The 23,641-nt window shown below is 38.4% G+C and overlaps 1 protein-coding gene across 1 annotated transcript; it reads left to right on the top strand.

Annotated features, from left to right (window-relative positions):
• Positions 1-16,023: 16,023 nt before the first annotated feature.
• Positions 16,024-23,083, top strand: LOC141586093 (uncharacterized). Its single transcript, XM_074407217.1, has 7 exons — positions 16,024-17,783; positions 18,456-18,654; positions 19,016-19,083; positions 19,715-21,239; positions 21,337-21,476; positions 21,685-21,871; positions 21,977-23,083. The coding sequence occupies exons 2-7, from the start codon at positions 18,504-18,506 to the stop codon at positions 22,579-22,581; spliced, it is 2,676 nt and encodes an 891-aa protein (XP_074263318.1). The 5' UTR covers positions 16,024-17,783; positions 18,456-18,503; the 3' UTR covers positions 22,582-23,083.
• The last annotated feature ends 558 nt before the right edge of the window (positions 23,084-23,641 follow it).

The raw sequence follows: 23,641 nt of genomic DNA, 5'->3' as shown, positions 1-23,641 counted from the left end.
GCCCCCAACCCCTCTTTGCGTGTTTCCTTCTTTTAACTTCCTTTTTGTCCTTTTGTTTGAGAATGTGTCGTGCAGTTGGAAATTAGGTGGAGGATTGTTATTTATTATTAATATTAGACTAGTAGTATAAAGAGTCACATTACCACATTAGAGAACATTACACTCATTACACATTACTACCTTAGAATTAAATTAGACTAGTTCATCTTATTCTCTCTCAATATTGTAAAACCCTCATATTTCTTCTCTTATTTTCATTGAATAAAAGGTTATCTTTCTTTAATTATTAGTTTAATTCTTCTTTTGTTCATTCAAGTTCTTCTTTTTTCATTAGTTTAGAATTAGTAATTTTGGGTTGTATTTGGAGAATTGAAGAATCCTTCCATATTTCAATCCAAGTTCCTTTCTTTGCTATTGAGTTGGTATAATTTCTCTTCCTAATCTCATTTGTTTACATTTATTTTTCTTTCAAGTTTAATCTTAATTGTTTTTGTTAGATTGTTGTTATTCTCTCTCTTGTTCATCTTTTCTCTTCTCACCATTGTTGTTTACAAGATTGAATCTTTGATTTCTCATGTTAAAGATTGAGTCTTTGTGTTTATTGACTTAAAGTTTGTGCCTTTAGTTTAATCTTCATTGTTTCTTGAATTAAATTGTCTTTCCTTATAATTTAAGTTGGATTGTTGCATGATTAGTAATAGAATTTGTACTTCCATCATGATTATGCATAAAGTTTCCATCTTTGTTGTTTCTCTTGCAATTAGGAACATGATTAGTGAGTAGTCTTCCACTAGGACTCGGTTTGACCCAATATGAGTAATTTCACTAATTGAATCTCATAAAGGCTAATTATTTGGGGAAATTGGTGAGGGTAGTTTAGAGGATTGATTTGGGTTTATGGATTGATTTTTGGGTAGTGTCGATTTATGACCCTTGTCCACCAACGAGAGTTGGTTAGGTTGTGATTTGGATACCCTAATTCGACCCTATTGCTAACCTTGGTTGAGACCGAAAGGGAGAACCGGGTAGGGCACCTCTAAATTAGCGTTTGAAATCGACCCTTGAGAGAGGGAGTGGGATGACCCGGATTATGATGAGTACTTAATGACCTTGACCGATTTTTGACCTCCTCGGAAAAGTGCACATTTTGGGGTTGTTGGGTGTTGAGTTAAGGATTCCGACCTTCGAACCCGAGAGGGGGGTTGGTGGGTAGTGCTAGTGTCCTACTTCGAACCCGAGAGGGGGGTCTTAGGCGAATTAGAGCCATCTCCTCCTTACTTGTCTACCCGAGTGATTAGCCTAGGGAATTAGTATGTGGAATTACGAATTGTTGTGGGAGAACCGAGTTCTAGGCCTTTTAATTATTTGAATTACAACTTTAATCCTCTCTTACTCATTTATCATCTTTTGTTAATTTGCATTTTATTTTATTTAGTTTAGTTGTTTAGTTTTAAACCTCATCCAAATATTTCCGACTTAGCTAAGCATAAGAATATAGACAATTAGTAATCACCCATGCTCCCTGTGGATTCGACCTCGACTACCCTACTACATTAGTTGAGTTATTTGTTTGATCGGGGGAGTGCGACAAACCCCGCTTATCAAAATGGCGCCGTTGCCGGGGAGCATTGGCATGATATTAGTTGTCTTGTTCTAGTTTAGACTAAGTCTTAGTTGCTTTGCACACCTTGGTGTGCCGTTTGTCTTTTTAACTCTCTCCTTCAAGTGTATAAGCTTTTTGCATGAGAAGATTGAGTTTGAAATCAATAAGTCCATGAAGTTTTCCTCTATGAGTGACTCTTGTTATAGAGTGGATGTATTGGAGGTTGATATGAAAGAATATTTGAATGAAGATGGTTTGGGGGAAAGTGAGTTTGAACCTCAAATTATGAAGGAAATTGAATTGTATTTGAACTCCTCAAAATCGTTACTTGATGTTGGGTCTTGGTTAGATGACTCTTCAAATGATTCTTGGGAAGCTCAAATTGATGCCTTGGAGGCGGCTCTCAATGGAAATGGTTTGGTTGTAAAGGAGAGTCAAGGAAATTGGGATATGAATAATAGCATTATGAACCTCAATGTTGAGAAATTGACTCCTCCACCTCTTATTCTTTACCATTCTCCTTCCTTTGATGACAATGAGGAAATTTCCTCATTCGATGAGATTTATGAGCTGCCGATCCCTTCACATCCTAGCTACTTCTTCAAGAAGAAGGGTCCAAACCATCAAAAGGACCCAAGAAATGATGCAAAGAAGAGTAAAAGGAAGAATGGCAAGAAGTGTTGGAGAAGAGGTCGGGTGCGGTTTGCTATAGCTTGGCACTACTTGTGTCTAGTTGAAGGTTTTGATAGAGCATTTGACCGTCTCCTCCGTGCCTTGAGTGACATGGATCATGCTACTTGGAGTTTCAAACAACAAAATTTTGCATGAGAGGTTTGGTGGAGTCCCTCAAGAACCACTAAATTGTATATATTCTCTTCCCTTACTTACTTATATTTTACTTGCATTTTATTTCAATATATAAAAACCACTAAAAATTTGAAAAATTCAAAAAATTCAAAAACATGTATTTCATTTCCAAATTTCCTCCACACATTTATTCCCATTTGAAATATGTAAATAAATAAGTGTGGGGAGGAAATTCCATCATTTAAAAATACCAAAAACATGTTATTTATTTTCAAATATTCAAAAAATCAAAAACATGTTCTTACATTTTGGAAAATTCAAAAAAACCAACAAAAATATGTTATTTAATTTTCCATTCTCTCCCTATGCTTTGTTCCATTGAGGACAATGTAAATCTCAAGTGTGGGGAGGGAAATATCCACTTTGTGCATATTGTTTATAATTGTATATATTTGCTTGTTAATTTGAGAAAAATACAAAATGCCTAAAAATTGAAAAAATTGAAAAATTTCAAAAAAATTGCATTGTTTATATTATATTATATATATTGCATTTGTTCTAACCAATTTGATTGACAACACATGCAAGCATCGGAGAAGACGCTTGGTAAAATTCTTCCAATCCTTTCTCCTTTATCCTTCCTTTTCTTTTTGTATATATAAGCATGGAGGAGGACGGGATATGTGATGTGGGTGTTCCTTTTGGGAACCGTTTTGGATATGCGTGTGTTGTTGATGTGTTGTTAGGACTAGAACTTGTATGCATTTAGATTAGACATGAATATATGTGTTCACTTTTGCATTCACGTAGCTTGTTCATATGTTTAGTTACATTTCATACACGTTGCATCTCGTATGTAAATATTTGCATAGAGGAGTCTAAATGTGGAGGGCATATGTTGCCAATGATGATAATTTGTTTTGCCCGTGTCATTTCCCTCTTGATAGCTCGTGCCTTTTGACGTCACATGTTAGGGTTTTTGCTTGCAAAAACCCGGAAGTCTAGCTTAACAACCAAGTAACGACCACCTTGTGAGACCGTATTAGGCCCGAGACTTGACCTTGGTCCGACATAGCTACTAAAATGTGAGGATAGAGCCTCCATATGGCCGGTCCATCAAACCGGTCCTGTTTAGGTTATGAGAGTAGTTCTCCTTACGTGGTATGTCATGTCAAAACGCACAAGTATGGTGCTCATTTCTTACCGTAGAAGTGTCGGTGTGCATATTGAGACAATTTTGTTCAAATAAAGTAGCCTCTCATAGCCAAATAAGCTTATTTTTCACCCATTTGATCATCTTTCCCTTTTGTTTACCCAATTTGTGCCTAAGCCTTGTCATTTCATTTGCCAATAAAATAACTACATTCCATAAACATCTCACCTTTGTTGAGTAGTTCGTCTTTGTGGTTGTTTTAAGGAGTATAATTGGGAAGGAAATATGATTTTTATTGAGGTGAACGGTCCGAATTATCACAAAAGTGAAATGAAGCTTGATGGTTGGCCAATTTTGCAATTGTTTAAGAGGCTTACAAGAAAAAGAAGAAAAGAAAGAAAAAAATGAAAATGAAGGAGAAAAACAAATAGAAAAAGAGAAAAATGAAATGAAAAAGAAAAAGAAAAGAATGTATATTTTGTGTCAAATAAAGGGTTGGTAATTTGCAATTGAGTCTTATTTTGAAAAGAATGAAATGAATGATTTTTGGAAGTGGCACTATTTGCCAAATTTTGTGGAAGAATTCTTTTTGCATTGGTTGAGTTTAGTGAATTGGTTAGATGTGGCGACTACTCGATCTTTAGCCCCACATTTCCTAAAAACGGTGCTTGCACCAATCCCTTTTTACCTAAACCAAGCCCCATTACAACCCGGTTGTCTCTCTTGTATGTGCATCATTTGACATTTCTCTTGCGGATATTGGATATAGTACCATATTAGATTGCGGGCATGCTTCGCAAGTTGAGTTAGGAGAGTGATTTTGGTTACTTTTTATCACAAAAATCACCCCGTTCTTTCATTTGAGTGACTAGTGAAACCCGTGAGAGTCGGGCTTTGGTCTCCGTTTGGTCAAAGGTTTTATATGGAGTCGAATCTTGAGTGTGTCGTGTCATTCTTGGGAGTATAGCGAAGTACTTCCTCTTTCCCGCCTAGAATTTGTTTCTTAGGCACCCCGTGTTGTCAATTTTGGTTACTTGAGCTAGAATTAGGGAGTTGACACCTTGGTAAGACCCGGAGATGACATCCTCCACTAATGACTCTCTTTGTTCGATTTTTGAAAGTAAAACGGCCGCTTAAATGAGGAAAGCGGTTTGACTTTTTGTGATGCATCTTATATGTTGAATCGTGCTTAAATGTTGGATGTATCAAAATTTTCCGCAAGCCCCCACTTGCCTTGCATCGGGATGCATACCTCATTGTGTTTCGTTGTGAGTTGAAGGGACGGAGAAGGCCCGTTAATTGCCTCTCATCGGTTATTAGTAGTTTAGTTAGTCATTTTATATTAAGGGTCTTAGTTTATTTAATGAGCTTACTCGAGGACGAGTAAGGTTTAAGTGTGGGGAGATTTGATGAGCGGTATTTTGGTAGCTTTTACCCCGCATTTATACCTGATTCCGACTCGATTTTGCGTGCTTAATTGTCTAATTAGCTCATTTATTTACTAATTTATAATAATTAGTCCTCGTAGTTATATTTAATATTTAGTCGGGTTTTATACAATATTAGTATTATTCTGTCATTATATTAATTATTTTATTAAATTGATATGTAGGTGAGACGGAATGGCAAGGCGGAAACCCGAGGTCAAGACGAAAATCAAGCAAAGAAGCTCAAAGTCAAAGATTGACTTTTATAAATCAGTTGACTTGACCCTCCGATTACCCATCTTCTTCCTTTGTTTCCCATAACTTTCAATCATAACCATTTTCGTCCTTTTTCAAATACCCACAAATCCACCATCATCCAAATTGTAATTTTCCTGCTAACACAAATTCAACCAGCCAGCATCACCTCCATCATCAAGCTGCAACAACCAACGCAGCACATCACCCGCAATTCAAACCCGAAAACCCGACTTCATCCCATACTCACCCGCATTCCATCAACCACCATTTTCATCCTCACCATTAGCACCTCACACCTCAGAGCCCCAACCACCAAGCCTTCAGCTACAACCAGCCCCCTCCTCGAGCCCAGTACAGACCCGTCACCAGCATCAACCCGCACCATCATCGTTTTCAGCAATCATCAATTGGAAACAATGGTTTCCCAGCCGGTCAACCGACCGACGACCCCCTACCGGCTGGGAATACATGTATATTCCCTCCTATTTCCAGAGAAATCCCTGCCGGCAAGCTCACCGGTGGCCGGCCAACCGGCTCGCAACACAATCGCATCAAAAATTCATCCCCAGCCGGGTCACCGACCGCCGACACCCCCACCGGCTGGGAGAACCATTAAATTCACTTGAAGTTTCCAGGGGATTCCCAGACGGTCACTTGACCGGTGGCCGGTGGGCCGGCCCCCAACCCCTCTTTGCGTGTTTCCTTCTTTTAACTTCCTTTTTGTCCTTTTGTTTGAGAATGTGTCGTGCAGTTGGAAATTAGGTGGAGGATTGTTATTTATTATTAATATTAGACTAGTAGTATAAAGAGTCACATTACCACATTAGAGAACATTACACTCATTACACATTACTACCTTAGAATTAAATTAGACTAGTTCATCTTATTCTCTCTCAATATTGTAAAACCCTCCTCATATTTCTTCTCTTATTTTCATTGAATAAAAGGTTATCTTTCTTTAATTATTAGTTTAATTCTTCTTTTGTTCATTCAAGTTCTTCTTTTTTCATTAGTTTAGAATTAGTAATTTTGGGTTGTATTTGGAGAATTGAAGAATCCTTCCATATTTCAATCCAAGTTCCTTTCTTTGCTATTGAGTTGGTATAATTTCTCTTCCTAATCTCATTTGTTTACATTTATTTTTCTTTCAAGTTTAATCTTAATTGTTTTTGTTAGATTGTTGTTATTCTCTCTTGTTAATCTTTTCTCTTCTCACCATTGTTGTTTACAAGATTGAATCTTTGATTTCTCATGTTAAAGATTGAGTCTTTGTGTTTATTGACTTAAAGTTTGTGCCTTTAGTTTAATCTTCATTGTTTCTTGAATTAAATTGTCTTTCCTTATAATTTAAGTTGGATTGTTGCATGATTAGTAATAGAATTTGTACTTCCATCATGATTATGCATAAAGTTTCCATCTTTGTTGTTTCTCTTGCAATTAGGAACATGATTAGTGAGTAGTCTTCCACTAGGACTCGGTTTGACCCAATATGAGTAATTTCACTAATTGAATCTCATAAAGGCTAATTATTTGGGGAAATTGGTGAGGGTAGTTTAGAGGATTGATTTGGGTTTATGGATTGATTTTTGGGTAGTGTCGATTTATGACCCTTGTCCACCAACGAGAGTTGGTTAGGTTGTGATTTGGATACCCGGAATTCGACCCTATTGCTAACCTTGGTTGAGACCGAAAGGGAGAACCGGGTAGGGCACCTCTAAATTAGCGTTTGAAATCGACCCTTGAGAGAGGGAGTGGGATGACCCGGATTATGATGAGTACTTAATGACCTTGACCGATTTTTGACCTCCTCGGAAAAGTGCACATTTTTGGGGTTGTTGGGTGTTGAGTTAAGGATTCCGACCTTCGAACCCGAGAGGGGGGTTGGTGGGTAGTGCTAGTGTCCTACTTCGAACCCGAGAGGGGGGTCTTAGGCGAATTAGAGCCATCTCCTCCTTACTTGTCTACCCGAGTGATTAGCCTAGGGAATTAGTATGTGGAATTACGAATTGTTGTGGGAGAACCGAGTTCTAGGCCTTTTAATTATTTGAATTACAACTTTAATCCTCTCTTACTCATTTATCATCTTTTGTTAATTTGCATTTTATTTTATTTAGTTTAGTTGTTTAGTTTTAAACCTCATCCAAATATTTCCGACTTAGCTAAGCATAAGAATATAGACAATTAGTAATCACCCATGCTCCCTGTGGATTCGACCTCGACTACCCTACTACATTAGTTGAGTTATTTGTTTGATCGGGGGAGTGCGACAAACCCCGCTTATCAACTCTCTAATAACTTCTCTAGACTCCGACTCTGACTCCGACTCCGACTCCGACTCGAACTCGTCGTCTTCTGGTTCTCCTTTGAACATCTCTCCTTCTCCAGTGGTGAACTTGAAGAGCCTTCCTTGGTTGTTGGTCCATTTGATAGATTTTCTCCATCCTTTCTGCTGCTTTGTGTCGATTTCTGTGATCAACGCGGTGGGGTTGAAGCGATCGTCCTGAAGTATCATAGTAATGATCTCATCCTGCGCGGCCCTAATGAATCGGTCTTCTCCAAACAATAGGCTAACAGCTTGTTCGTCGAAGCAAGGTGCTTGACGGGTTTTGACGGTAGGAACCGTTTCTGGAGGAATGAAGTAGCAATCGTGAAAGATCTCGATTCCGGCTAACTTCCTCTCAAGATAATGCCAAGGTTCGGGAAATCCATGAAAGGGTTCTGAACTTCCTTCTTGAACGAAGTATCCATTTAGAGTGGGGAGATATGGTCTCATTTGGACTCCCACGTGCTTGCGATTTTGGACTTGAGCGAGCATTTCGAGAACTTCTTCTGTTGTGGGTTGGTACCCTAGTCCAAGTGGTATCCTCGTCGAGTTGCCTTTTTTGTATGGTGCGAAGGTGTTCTTCCGAATTGGGTTTAAAGGCATTCCAGGGAAGTATCCCTGGGATTTGAGTATGTGGTTGACCACCAAGTTGGAGTAGGGATTATAGTATAAGGGTGCCAACTCACTTTCTATGACATTCACACTTTGGAAGCCCCCAAGTTCGTATATGGGATCCGCAAGGACTTGATTGTTTGATTGCTTCTCTATTATTGCCTTGATGGGTGACGAAGTGATCGTCACAACTTTGCCGTTTAGTGGGATCTTGATCTTTTGATGAAGGGTGGATGTTACCGCTTTGGAAGCGTGTATCCAAGGCCTTCCCAGAAGTATGTTGAATGAAGCTTCGATGTCCACTATTTGGAAGTTAACTTTTCGTTCGATTGGTCCCGTGGCTATGGTTAGGCTAGCAAGTCCAACCACTTTTCGTCGTGTACCGTCATATGCACGTACACCTTGATTGGTGGGAGTCCAATCCGACTCTTTCATGCCTAGTTTGTATGCCGTTTTGAGAGGTATGACGTTGATCATGAGCCATCATCTACCAAAGTCATTGGCACATTCTTCTTTTTAGATAAAAATGACAAGGTGATGTATAGAGTAAGGTTGTGACTAGCGCCAAAAGGTGGCAAGTCTTCATCTGAGAAAGTAATAGAATTACTTAGCCTCGGTGATTCTTGGAAGACCAAGTTGACTACATCTTCGGGAGTAGAGTTATGCGCTACATTCAATTTGGCCAAAGCTTGCAGTAAAGCTTGGCGATGCGGAAATGAGCTTGCCACTAGTTGCCAGACTGAAAGATTAGCCTTGGTTTTCTGTAATTGCTTGAGCAAATGATCAGTGGGGTCATCTTCGTTGTCATTTGGTGTGATGACGTTGGTTGGACCGTTTTGAGTAGTGCTTTGATATGGGCGACCTGAACGAGTTAGGTGATCCACATCTTGGTCTTCACCATTTTGGACTATTTCCTTGACTAAGGAGTTTTCAATGAGATATTCGTCTTCATCATCATCGGCCCAAACCCCATTGATTGCAGCTAGTTCCTTCATTCTCATGATATCACTTTCTAGTTGTATGATTTGATCGACTAGTTTATCAACCACGGCGACTACTTCTTGCATAGTGGCATTTTGAGAGAAGATCAATGGTACGCGTTCTTTAGGCATTGCATTGGGATGGCTCAAGGCCGTTACCATGTTTTCTAGTTCCCACACTTGTCTATCTACACTCCTTGCCCATGCGATGAAGTCGGAAATGGTAGGGGAGATGGTAGAGTAGAGCCTTTCTTTCTCAATTGCATGAATTTCATTTTCGGTGGGAGAAATGAGGTGTGAGCAATCTAAGGTAGATTCGTCATTTGTAATCACTAGAACTCCAAGAGGATTCTGAGTGTTGTTGGGCTTACCTCCTGGTGGAATTGGAAGTCGACCATCTTCAATCATATCTTGAAGCACGTGTTTCAACTTGTAGCATTTTTCTGTGTCGTGCCCTTTGCCCCTATGGTATTCACGAGTGGAGTTTTCATCCCGAAATTTGGACTTCTTTTCGGGTTCGGGAGTAGGTCCAATGGGTTGGAGTTTACCTTGCTTCATTAGCCTTTTTAGAGCGTTGGAGTACGTATCCCCAAGGTTTGTGAACTTCCTTGGTGGGCTAGTTTTCTTGGATGGCTCGAGAAGGTTAACTTCATCGGTCTTGCTAGTAGAGCCGTATGAACGACTTGTGGACCCTTGATATCCTCTACCTACCGTTTTGGACAAGAGTCCTTTACGGATGTCATCTTCAATTCGCGTCCCTAGTACGGTTAAGTCTTTGAAAGTCTTGATGTTTTGATATCTCAAATGGTTGGCATATATGGGCTTGAGATTATCCACGAACTTTTCCACGAGAGTAGCCTCATCCGGGCGTTCAACTAGTTGAGTACTAGTCTTCCTCCATCTACTTAGGAAGTCGGTGAATCCTTCTTTGTCATTTTGGGTAAGAACCTCTAGAGTACGCATGTTGACTTGGATTTCGGCATTATCCGCATATTGTTTCGAGAACTCGATTGCGGCGTCCTCCCAAGTAGCGACCTTTTTGTGATCTAAAGTGTAGAACCATTGCTTTGGGATGGTGTCGAGAGATGAAGGAAAGATCCTTAAGAACATCTCGGGTTTGATGCCTTTGATAGACATGTAGTCTTTGAAGGCACGGATGTGGTTCAAAGGGTTCTCATGTCCTTTGAACTTAGGGATATCCGTCATGCTAAAGTTAGTTGGTAATTTGGAATTGACGGCTTCATATTTGCGATTGTTTTCCCTATAAATGTCATCCCCCTTAAGGTACATCAATTGCTCCTCTAGGTATTGAAGTCTCTTCTCAGCTGCGGTTGTCCCTAAGACAGGATTCTCATCTTTAGACTCGTCATCGGAAAATTGTAGTACTTCACCTTTAGGGGGAGGCAACTTCCCCTCTACATCAAAGATACGGCCTTCGATAAGTTCAAGGCGGTCATAGGTTTGTTCTTGAGTGATTTGCATTTGGGTTATCGCGGCTAGGATTCGATCATTACTTTCTTGAATTTGCTGGAGGTTTGTTTCATCACTTGATCCGGGCATCTTGAAATCGGATAAGAGATCGGCGACGAATCAAAACACGATCGACCATTCTATCACACTTGCTAAAAGAGGAAAAGTTTTGACTCGTGAAGTGGGTGTGTGCCACTTGTGTTGAGTGAGTTTTGAAGAAAGACAAGGTCTTTGAAAATGTGTGTCCTAGTCAACTGTAGTTGCAGGAGTGGACTCGAAGTGAGGTTTTGAAATGGGCTTGTGGCCCGAATTTTGACGCGACAAACGGACGGAGTTTTGACCGGACTTTGCGCTAATTAAAGGCCTATTTCGAAATTCTTGTTTGAAAATAAGGATTTTGATTTTTGAAAATTCGTCATGGTTTTGTTTAGAAACGGTGATCACGTAGGGTTTACACATTTATACAAGCATTATAACGGGATGCTGAGTGCATTTAAAAGGGTCTTGGTTTAAAGGGTGGGTTGCCATACCGAACCATCAAACCCGAAGTCTGTGGAGAGGCTCGTGCCAAACAAGAGTAAAGCCGATTCCTAGTCCATTTCCTCAAGTAGTGAAGGCCCTTGATACAAACAAGAGTAAGCATCATGGTATGGATGACGTCAATCGCTATCCATCCTTAGGCCCAAATAAGAATTAGGACCATTTAGACGGGACGATTGGTCGAATGGGTTGGGTTGGGCCTAGGAAGGCCGAATAAACGATCTAGGAAGACCGAGTTATGAAAACCGACAATTGTCTTGTACAAACTTATTCCCTAACCTTGTTCAAGTTTCACCCTTGCTACACGTAAGTGTATTTTCCCCAGCGGAGTCGCCAAACTATGGACAGCGGGCCGCCCACGGGGGCGCTTGGTAAGAAACGGGGACAAGCGTTTACATTTTGTATGGAGTCGCCACCAATTTTTATGGGAAATTGGAACCGTTCGAATACCTCGTGTCATGTCAAGACACAAAGTAGTGACATGAACACTAAGCAATCGTTACCCTTAGCATTCTATGTCTAGAATGACTCTCGTGGATGCCAATGAACACGGGTGCTCACGGAGATCTGGAGTAAGGGGTGAGGGTACGTATTAGGAAGCTCTTTTGATCAAACACCTAATCCCGCCCGCCTCGATAGCGGCCTCTACTAATGATTAGGGAAGTTATTCGTACTTGATATATCGTCGGCTATATGCATGCAATGCAACATCCATAGATTAATCCTAGCATGTGAGAATTAACTAAGTCGGTGAACAATTAATTAGCAAACAATTGGGTCGAAGTTGGAGTTAATATTGATTACATGTGAAAACATACAAACAATAAAAGAAATACAATAATTATAAATACAATAATGAAAATTACAATAATTACAACGGAATAGGCGATTTATGTCGAAAAATACCTTTAAAACGGATAATTTGATAAAAAAAGGAATAAAAGAATAAAAATTAAAAGAATCAAATAAATTACGAACAGGAATTAGCGATATTACGGATAATAGTAGATTAATATGTAAACTAATTAACTATGTCAAGGCGAAAATGAGAATTCGGGGACAAAATCATCTCGAACAGCGCAGCAGAGATCGCGCCCTCTGAAGAGGCGCGGCGATTCTTTGCGTCTGTTCCAAGGGTGAGTTCTGGCCGTAGTTTAATCGCAAGTCGTTAATGTCGATTGATAAATTTAATGAAGGATTAAAATATTTACTCGGATGGAAGTGATTAACAGATTAATTATATGTGAATGATGGTTATAAAGGCGATAAACATGAATGAGATGGAATTAAATGAATTAATTACATGATGAAGGAACGATGTTAATGAATGAGTCCTCTGTCGAAATAAATTAACTAGTCTAAACATGATGAATATACAACGAATATACGACAAACATGTGAGTAAACAAACGAAAACTATATCAATGACGAATCTCAGAAACCCAATATGAACAAAATGAATCTCTGAAATCCGGGTTTGAATTTAATGACGAAAACCCGCAAATATGAGATTACTTGGGATTTAAGTCGGATTTATGATGATTAAAACAAGTTAATGATGATTAAAATATACATGTGAATTATTAAACTACTGTGATGAACGAATTAAAGAACAAACATATGAAAACGAATAAGAACAAGAACGAATTGCGAGAGGGATTTAAGAAGAAGAAAAGAAGCGAGAATCTGCGGCCCTCACGAAGAGGCGCAGGCAGAATCGCGCTCCTTCAAGAGGCGCAGCGATTCTTTGCGTCTTTTCTCGACGTCCTCTTCATCGGAAATCCGCAAAAAAACAGTTTTAACAAAGGGTTTTAGAAATCGATTTTAACGGTATATTCGACATAAATCTTACAATGGTGATTACAATAAGATAAAATACAATAAATAAAAGGAATTATACACCCTCAGACTTACATGTTGACGAAACGAGAAGGACTAAGATATCGACTAGTGAATGCTCGACGCGAATGCAAAGAGAGTGCCCTCGTAAGAGGAAAACGATTGATTAATTAAGGTTGATTGAGTGTAGTTGGTCAAATTGGTCGGTCATGCAACGGAGAGGCTGGTACCCGAAAAGATCCGAGCTTACGTGGTCGGAAGTCCAAGCACGTAGGCGCCAATTAGTAAGAACGGAGTCTAGAATGCAAAGGGAGAAGAGAAGGGCGGACGCTCGCGTGAGAAATATGAGGAACGAAAGCTCCTATTTATACTAATCACGTGAAGGAATTAGGGTTTCGGAGACTCTTTGGAAGTGAATCTCGGAAAGATATGAAAAAGATACGTAAATCATGCAAATAAGGGCACGGGAAGAGGCGCGGCCCATGCGTCCCTTGGAAGAGGCGCGGCGCTGCTTTGCGTCTATTCCCGGAGGTTTCCTCTGGCGAGAAAGATTTCCGCGTTTGAGTTATGGTAGGACGGAAATAATTCGATTATCTTATGAATATTACGGGATATTATTTGTCAAAAGATAAAATTTATAAAACATGAAATAGAAATATCCGGAACATTCCAGAACATTTCGACTCGGGATTTAACAGTTATCAGAAAATGGGGACGGTTTTTGACCCGGACTCCGAATGTACTCTAATTACTGCCAAAACGACCGTATCAAGACGTAGATGACAACTAAGAGGTTGACATTAATATTTGAGCAAACACTTGACGATAATCTTACGAATTGTCACAAATCGTTCCGCGAATCAAACATGCGGCCCAATCATCACCGGGTGGTTTGCGGGAGGTGCAGAAATGAGGTGTCTACACCAACACGAAAAAAAGGAATGCGAAAGAGGATCAGGAAAAGAAGGGGTTGAAGCAGCCTCGCCGGCGACCTAAAGAGGCGACGGGGAAGTCGCCGGCGAGGAAAAATCGATTTGGGGATTTTTTGTTTTTAGGGTTTTTTTGGACTTTCTCTCTCCTCTGAATCTTTCTGTGAGTATTACTTTTAGGGTTATTTGATGTGAATAATCCCAACTATACATGTTCTGCCGAAAATAATCCCAACTTTACAATAACCTAGAAAAATCCCAACTATGCCATCATTTAACTCTAATTGCTATCCTCCTTCAACTTACCTATTGTCATCGGTAAGTCTAATTTTTTAGCAGGTTATCTTTTCTGTGTTCTTATAATCTTCATCTCTTTCCTTCGTTCTTAGAATCTTCCACCATTTCTATTCCTCTAAATTCTTGCTCCATTTCATTCCTCCAATTTTCACCCCTTAACTCCTCCAATAGTACAATCATCCATCACCAACCAGTCACCAAGCACCAAAACCACCCCACCAAGCTCCTGCCACCACCATACCACTACCAACGCCAACATTTCACTCTAATCAGCATATTTGCTTCCTCACAAATTTTCAATGATTCCTCATATATGTTCCCTCACAAAGTAATCGATTTGAACAGTAGAAAATCGTTGGAGATCTGGGTATGTTGTAAAATTGGGGATGATGAACCCTAATTCTGGAATTTGGGGGATTTTGATTGTTAGCAAAATTGGGGATGTTTGAACAGTAGAAAATATTTGTAAATATTTTTGATTTTGATTTTTATTTTTTAAAGGATGAAGAATTGGGGATGTTTGAACAGTAGCAAAATTGGAGATTTTTGGAGATCTGAGTATGTTGTAATCATGGATGAATCTTGATTATTAATTGCAAAGAGAAAGGAGGATAAATTGTATGTTCTATTGGGGTTAGAATGCTGAATTAGGCATTAGGCGAAAAAGGGCCACATGAACTTCCGTCATGAATGGGATATTTAAGTTGCTGACATTTGTGAGGAGCAATGTGTGTTTCCTTAGCCACTGAAGAACTTCCTCCAGCTTCAGTGTGTCTCGCATGTAGTGGAGACATGTTGTTGATTGTATTTGATGTATTTGTATCAACCGTAATTCCCTTTTGTTTTCTTGATTCCTTATTTATATGAAGAATGAGGTAGAAGGAGGTTGATGATGAAAAAAAATGAAGGGTGGTGAAGAAGATGGATGAATTATTAATGGAGGTAATGACCAAGGAAGGAGATGAAGATTGTTATTAGAAAATAAAGGGAAATAAGTAAACGGAGGTAATTTAGGTAATCTAAGGTGTTTAATCTAACTTAAGTTGAAGGAGTGACCTGTTGAACAGGTTGCCCTTCACTTAAGGCACTAAGAGTTAAATGATGGCATAATTGAGATTTTTCTGGGTTATTGCAAAGTTGGGATTACTTTGAGCAGGACGGGCATAGTTGGGATTATTCCCATCAAATAACCCTTACTTTTAAATGTTTTGGCTTTGATTGAAACTTAAGGTCATGTATTTTCCGGCTTAGTTTTAGCACTCATTCAACCCACTTCAGCTCAACTCAGTTCATCTCAATTTATTTTAGCTCTATTCACCCCTGTTAAATTTCAATCAGTTCAGCTTACTTTATCTCATTTCAGTTCACTTTAGCTCAATTCATTTCAGTTCAGTTTCATTCAGCCCAAAACAACTGAGCCTAAACTATGTCAGTTGTGCATTTGTGTTGCCTGCCCTCGTTTTTTAAATTGAAACTTTCTAAATTAAACTAATAAAAATAAAAATGAAATAAAACAATTTTTTAGATATTCGATCAAAATAAATTGAACTTAACTAAACTAAAAATCAACTAACTGAACTAATAATGAACACAAACACAAACCCAACAACAAAGCAATAGGTCTTCCTTAAGCCTATCTTAAGACAAAACGAATTAAATAATACCCAATTGGTGTAGATGAGAGTATGAAACACACCTTTTGCTACTTAATTTTATCTTTTTATATATTACAATTGAGAATTTGTGATAACAAAAACATGTCAAAAATTGAGAAAACCTCAATCCAATCAAAATATACCTCACACGATCAACAATCAACATTAGTAGATCACCAACTCATACACGATACACATACATCCATCAAAGATCCTTTCATTACCCTCACAAATCCAACATAATTACACCTCATACCCCTGCATACTTTGCTGTCAAATCTGTCATCTTTACTGGACGAAAAAGTCAAAAAAGTAAATTAACCCCACACTTTCTCTCTCTATCTCTATCTTTTTCACCCTTTCAAGTTTCAACAAACAAAATTCCTTGAAATCATCGCAATCTACCAAAATTCCCCTCAATGAAGCGAAAAACAACCTCTGTGTTTTTTCCCTGCAAAATTTCTGTGTGTCTTGTCTTTTTACAGAGGTAATAAAAACATTAAAAAAACATAAAAATAATCATAAAGTTTGTAACTTTGATGATGATTCATGGTGGGTTCACTGTAATTTCACATCCCAAGTAAAAAAGAAGTGATTTTTTTTAGGTTGGTCATTGACGATTTTAAAAGATGATTCATATCCGTTAATAAATAATATTGCGTTTGTATTGCTATCATGGTCGATATTAAGTTATTTTGAGATTAAGACCCTGATGGTTGCGGAAAATTCCACTTTTTTGCTAATGTGATTACATTTACCTTCTGTTGTGTAACAGGCCGTGACGGTTTCAAAGAGTGTTTCATACCCGTCATATTAAGCTATTTCGAGAGTAAGGCTTTGATGTCGAGAAAAATTCCGCTTTTTTGCTGATTAGATTACATATATCTTTTGTCGTGTAACGGGTCAATGACGGATTTTAAACGGTATTTTAGTTACTCGTATTATTTTGGGATTAAGGCTCTGATATCGTCTAAAACTTCCACATCACTTCTCTTCTGATTTGATTAGATTTTTAAGTGGAGGGACCCATATGTTAACAAAACATATAACCAGCTATGCCAAACATTTGTCAAGTTTTCACCTTTCTTCATTTTTTCCCATCAAATTTATACCTCTCTCATCTGTTTTTTCCACTATAATCAGACTTTAATGGTAGCTATCCACATGGGATTTTGCAACATTGCAAAAAATAATAAAACCCTTCACACTATTATTTGGGATTGTGACCTCTTTATGGTCTGTTTAGTTTAAGAATAAAGTGAAAGTTATTTGCAGAAATTCTTACAGCAATGATTACAGTCTGGAATTCCTTTTTTGTTTGAAAGGTGGTGGTAGTGATTTGTTTATAATTGTGGAAATAAATGTTGGAATTTTGAGGAATTCCCTTTATTTGTAGATTATAATTGATCAATTTTGTTGGGATTTGGATGTTTAATCCTAAATATTGATTGATTTGGTTTGGTAGAATTATTAAGCAAGATTTAATTTTGGGAGTTTTTTTCCCCAATTTTTTATTATTTTGGTTGAATGTGTCTTTTTTCTTGGTGGGGTTGAAGATATAAAGTGGAAATTGAAAGAATTGGGTAGTCTGGATTCGAGTCGGGTAGGACCATCAAGGCAGTAATTGGGAAAGTTTGGAGTGAATAATATTGCAAGAAAGCTGAAATCTTTTTGTGTAAGTGAAGATCAGATTGCCCAATTATAGGGTTTGGCATCGTTTTTTTTTTTTGGAGTATGAAAGTACACAAGGGTGAAGGTGGAAGTTGTGATTCCTTAGCATCCAGGCAATAAAGATTAAAGAACAGCTAGCTCTTGGAAGAGGTTTTGTGATTACATTAATGGTGGAATTTTATAATCATTAAAATTCAGAGATATTTGGAAATTAATTAGGTAATGTTACTTCCTGTATATCTGGCTGTGTTTTAATTTTTATTGTTCTTAATTCCTGAATCAAATCAGATATTTTGGTTCCATTGTGTGTGTATTACTCATAGTGGGAAGGTGAGGGGGGCAGGTAAGTTTTTTTTTTGTCTTTTTTGGGTGTTTTCTGTTTTGATCTAAGAGCATAGATTTTCTTTTTTTGTGACGGTTTCAAAGGATGATTCATGTCGGCCGACTCCAAAGTATTTGATTTAAGACTCTGATGTGGTTGTTGTTGCTGATATAAAATTAATTTGTGCTTTTACTTTAATTCACTGAAATTCTACAGTGGTAATTACTTTGTTTTGCTCCTCAAATGAAGAACTTAAGATGCATGTGATGTTTCAAGTGATATGCTTGAAGGACATGCTCTTAGTGAATATTAACATCTTCAAGTCGAAATCGTCTGCCTCAATTTACTTTTGTTGTTGATTTCATCGATCTGCTGATATTTTTTACTGATTTTGTTTGCAATGAGGTATCATTTCTTGATTTTTTTCAAAAACATTGTCAAAATTTTGAGTCATTGCCTTCTGTGCTATACATGCAGTATCCAATTAGTCTACAAAGTAATTTCAAGTCTACTTTTCTTAAATTTTTCCTGAAGATTTGTTTTGATAGTTTTATCTTTATTGATTGAAGGTTTGGGCTTTGAAGATATACTCTACATGATATATTAGTTGGTCAACAATGGCAAAGAAATCAAAAAAGCGAGTTGGCCGACATGATAAAGATCAGGCAGGATGTATGTGGAGTTTGATGAACATCTTTGATTTTCGTCATGTTCGCTCTTCTCAGAAACTGCTTCTAGATCGGAAGCGTGGGAGTAAGCGTTTAGATGGTAAGATATCTATCTGCTTATGTTTAGTTCTGTTAGTTATAATTAATTAGCACGAATGACGTGTTCTAAATTTTTCCGTTTGGAAATTATATAGTACAGTTATGTTTTGTAAATGTACAAACAAATTCAGGTTGTTAGAAGTTCTTTTTTGTGGAATCTAAGTTCTACCTTGTCATCTGTGAGATCTATGCAATTCGCTATCTAAATCCGTTAGCTATGACAGGGAAACAAGTTTGGGAACTGCATTTGAATGGATCATTTTGTTTTGGATTTAGTCATGTTTGTATGATTTTTATATGATTTAAGCTGGCCTTTATTCTCATGAATGAGTGTTTCATGGCTGTTTACGTTTACGTTTCAGGAGCTGTGTTGGCTAACATTGAGCTAGAATCGTTGAGTGATTCTTGTCATGTCTGTAATGAAAGCAAAGTAAGCTTTTTTTGCCTTGTCTCTTTTTCCTGTTACATTTCTGATGAATTTTGTTCTCTTTGAGACGAAGATGTTACTTTCATTACATGAGAATATGAGATGTTATGCAGAGTGGACTATATGGATCTGCCTTCTCATGTCATGCTTTATTAAAAAATTGCATCTTCGCTTGCCTATTTTATTAGCTGCAATTTACAATCTAGGTTTCTTTTGAAGTGTCCGGTAAATAATAATTTTGCTAATTTCTGGGAAAGGTTGAGGTTCAGGAGATGGCTGTTAGCAATTTTATAATGTACAAAAGTATGATGCAGCCAGTACGGCCAGAGTCAGTAACTGCTGCATGGTTCCTTGTTTGAGCCTGCTTAATCACGGAGTCAGCATCATGTGCTGTTTTTTTTTTTTTCCATCTGTAACTCATTTTTTTCTTTTTGGTTCACTAAATTGGCTGCGTCTTTTTTCTGTTCTTGTGAAAATGCAATTCTCGACACATTTTTCATCATGGGTCATCTGGAAGTAGTCTTTGTGTGTCGGTTGTTGTTGCTGTCTACCGTTATTCTTTTCATTGTCTGGTCTAAGGTGCTACCCGTGCTAGTGGTGCTGGTTAGGCTTATGATTTGAATTCTCTTTTCAGGAAACCGTGCAAAATGAAACATCCCCCATTGACACTAGTAAGATGAGTGTGAAAGAGTTAATGATGGAAGAGATGTGTGGTGAGCAGGATAAAGAACAAGAAGGGACAATTTCTAGTGAATGCGAGAAACTAAATGTCGTAGATGATAAGCGCCCTATAAAAAAGAACCGCAGATGGACAAGAAGCAAGATGTCGCTTGATCTAGAAGCCGATGGGTTTGTTGTAGCTGGGGACTTGGTTGAAATTGAAAGACCTATCCACAGAAAACACAAGTCTTGTAGTAGTGTTGATTTAAACGAAGTAGTCGAAGAACTCTGCAGCCAAATACAGCAGAAAGATAGAGAAATTTCTGTCAAGCAGGTTGGAGATTCTCCTGTGGTGGAAAAACAATTGGCAGAGGCAGCAAAGGTGTTAGTAAAGCATTTCACTAACGGCAGAACCGGCACTAATGAAAGGAAAGTTCAACCGTCAAAAGAACTGACGGATGCACTTCAGATGCTTAACTCTAACAAAGAAGTGTTTTTGAAACTACTTCAGGATCCAAACTCGCAGTTGGTAAAACACTTGCAAAATTTGCAGGATATTCATGTCGAGGAAGGTAAATTTAAAGTTCTAACCGGGTCTGACTTGTTAGACCAAGATATTGGCACTGCAAAACAACCCAACTTTTTCTGGAGAAATTTTAAGGGTTCGGAGAGAAATTCGTCAAGAAAAAGTGATACTACACCTGTAGATTTAAGTAGAATTGTTCTTCTCAAACCAGGGACACCTAGCACAAAAAATTTAGACATGGCCAGCAACCGTAGTTCATTGCCAGAATCTCCAAAAACCGTCAAAGAAAAAGATGAAATTCAAAAGCCTTCTTTTCCATTTACATTTGCCGAGTTTATGAGAAAGTTAAAGCATGTTATGAGAAAAGAGCAGCGTGCGATGTCGCATCAGCCTTCGGAGATGCAATCCAATCTAGGAAATCGAGACACTAAAGTTGGTGGAGAACCTATTGCAATGGCTTCACCAAGCAGAGATCATTTCTTTATTGAAAGAATTCCAAGATCTTCAGTTAGCTTTAGGAACATGGACAAGACGGGGAAGGTGAAAGACAGTAAAATACAGATGGAGCATGAGCAGGGACTTACTCCCGAGCAAAGGGTGTCTAACATCTATATTGAGGCTAAAAGGCATCTTGCTGAGATAGTCGGGAACAATGATGTGGATGTAGTAGACACTCATGGCAGAAAGGTACCCAAGTCCCTTGGGGGAATTCTGTCATATGCGGGTTATAATTCTCCTACCATCTGCAGTCCTAGACCATGTGTCGATGAGAAATCATCTTCCGATATGCAACAAATTAATGATGCCCATCCAAACCAGTTGAAGCAGGAGCCCGAAAATGAGCCATGCGTACCTTCTGACAAACCTGTTTTTGAAGAAGAGATCCCGACAATGGAATCTTGTACTGATAGTCTTCGGCGCCAAAGTGATGTTGATATACCTATTCATAAATCTGAGCTTCCTTGTCCCGAAGGTATTTTTTTTGTTTTTAAGATGCTCATACTTCATAGTGATGCTTTTCCACTGTTAGGAAACTTTATATCAAATCTCAAATTTCTTATTTGTTTCAGATATCACGAGAGTATTGGATGTTGCATCTCAAAAAGAGAGCAACTTGCTGGAAGTTTCAGTTGAATCATGTTCCGTGCATGACATTATCAAGACTGAGCATGTTGATTGTTGTGTATGTTCTGAGGAGAACACTCACCAGGTGAATCCTTGTTTTCAGAGTGCACCTTGTCGCTGTAGTCTGTACTGCAGCATAATCTGGAAACATCATCTTTTTTACGCTTTGCTGATAAAATATAGCACAAAAACATGTTCTAGACAAAATGAAAGACAGGGTTACTTGTTGAAATATGAATCCGTGACGGGTACCACAATGGTTGACATTTTTAGACATTGTTTTTGTATTGCAGTACACAAGCGAGGAGTACGAACATTCATCATGTCCAGATTCATCGACACTTAATTGTTCTTTCAGTGGGAAGATAGATGACCTAGACGCCATAAGCGATGCAACAAGCAGACCTAGTCCCATATCTGTGCTTGAGCCGTTATTCAACGAAGATGACATCAGCCCTCCTGGCATTAAAAACTTCACTGGTAAGATTACATCATGACTCCTGAGTATTATCTTACTACAGCTCTGTTAATTTTCATTAAATATGTGTTCACTCATTGTCTACTTTACCCTCAAAAAAATTGCAGCTACTGAGCCTATTCGGCCAAGACAAATAAAATTTGAAGAAAAAATTTCAGCGCCTATTGGAAGAGTTCCTAGCAGTATATCTAGTGTTGATTTTGACAAGTATACGCTTGAATTCGTGAGAGATGTTGTTCAAATGTCGGGATTAAGCTGGGATGAGCTTCTTACGAGGTCTATTTTCTCAGACCACTTTATAAACCCATCGTTGATTGATGAAGTTGACTTTCTCCCTGATAACCTTCCGTGTGACTTCAATCTCCTGTTCGAGATAATCAATGAAGTTGTTATAGAGCTTTGTTGGTTGAATTGTGGTTGCATGCTATCACTTGCAATACCATTTGCTCAGCTAAGTCCAAAGGGAAAACCCATCTTTGACGAGGTTTGGAAAGTAGTTAGTTGGTACTTGGCGTTTGAGGGACCTACAAGGACATTAGACCAAATTATTGGTAAAGACTTTGCGAATCCTGTTGTATGGGGTGATTCACGGCTTGACTGTGAAAATATCGGGATTCAGATTCAAGAGGCCATTCTCGACGAGTTAGTGGAAGATACCATTTCCGACTGTTTCCTAGGGAGCCTAGAGGAAGAGGTAATCGTCGAATCATAAGACTATTGCAAGTCTCAATGGCAGAAGTGTAGTCTTAGACTTCCAAGGGAAGATATGCTGCAGTACCGAGTGGAACCCGAGCTTGGCCTGTTCAGTGTTGACATTGACTTCGAAATTTGGTAATATGGAGCCTAAACTAACACGGGGTTAATGGTAACATCAGTTTATGTAACACAGGCACTATAGGAAGGTATAGCATCTCACTGAAAATCTGACGCGACAAGTTTCCGAAACTTAACAAGGGCAACACGCTTGAGGTACACGACTTTTTTTTTTCCTAATTATTTGGGATGTTTCTTAGAGTTTGGTGTGTGTATTAGGATGGTGATAGAAGGTGGTGTGGTTTTCGGTTTGGTGTGTGTAAATTTTACTTGTGGGTACTATCAGGATGATTGATATTTAGGGTTTTGGTCCTCCACTTTCGGTAGCTGGAGTGACTAATGAATGTATGAACAGTTCTTGAATTAGTGAATAAATTTGACAGGAGAATCATACATGTAAACATCTCCATCTGTTTGCCCTGCCATTCTTCTACTTTGATAATGCTTGTTGATACGGCGTCTGAATGTAATGGTGCATCTGTATTCTCTAGCAAAAGAGAGAAGACTATATACAGTTCAGGGTAACTTTCTGATTCTGTAAAGTGCTTACTCGAATCCTGAATGTCTGCGTACTGCGTAGATTTTCTTTCCGGATGAGCTTCTGGTTTCTGCCCGTGATTGGCTGTTATGTAACGGAAGTCCAAGCTGGTTCGGAAAGAATCAGGATGAATGCTGCATCAGAAACTCAAATTGAATACGCTATCTCGGATTTGCTCCTTCTAGCCAGCCATCGACTGGGGTCTTTAATTCATTCTTTCGCCGAATCTCCTGATCTTAAAAATTTCGAAACTTTAAAAGTAAATTAAAAAATCGACCAAAACCTTTTCTTTTCTAAGCAAAGTCACATATCAAACGAGGATGTTGGCCTGTTCTTTTAGACTAAAACTTCTAAAGCTAAATTGAAATTACGCAAAATAGAACATTATCCACATTTAATACTGTATGACTGTATCGGTTCA

This window comes from Silene latifolia, chromosome 6 (genome assembly GCF_048544455.1).
Source record: "Silene latifolia isolate original U9 population chromosome 6, ASM4854445v1, whole genome shotgun sequence".
Lineage (NCBI taxonomy): Eukaryota > Viridiplantae > Streptophyta > Magnoliopsida > Caryophyllales > Caryophyllaceae > Silene > Silene latifolia.
Note: the sequence above shows the minus strand (reverse complement) of the source record. Positions and strands in the feature narration are given on the sequence as shown.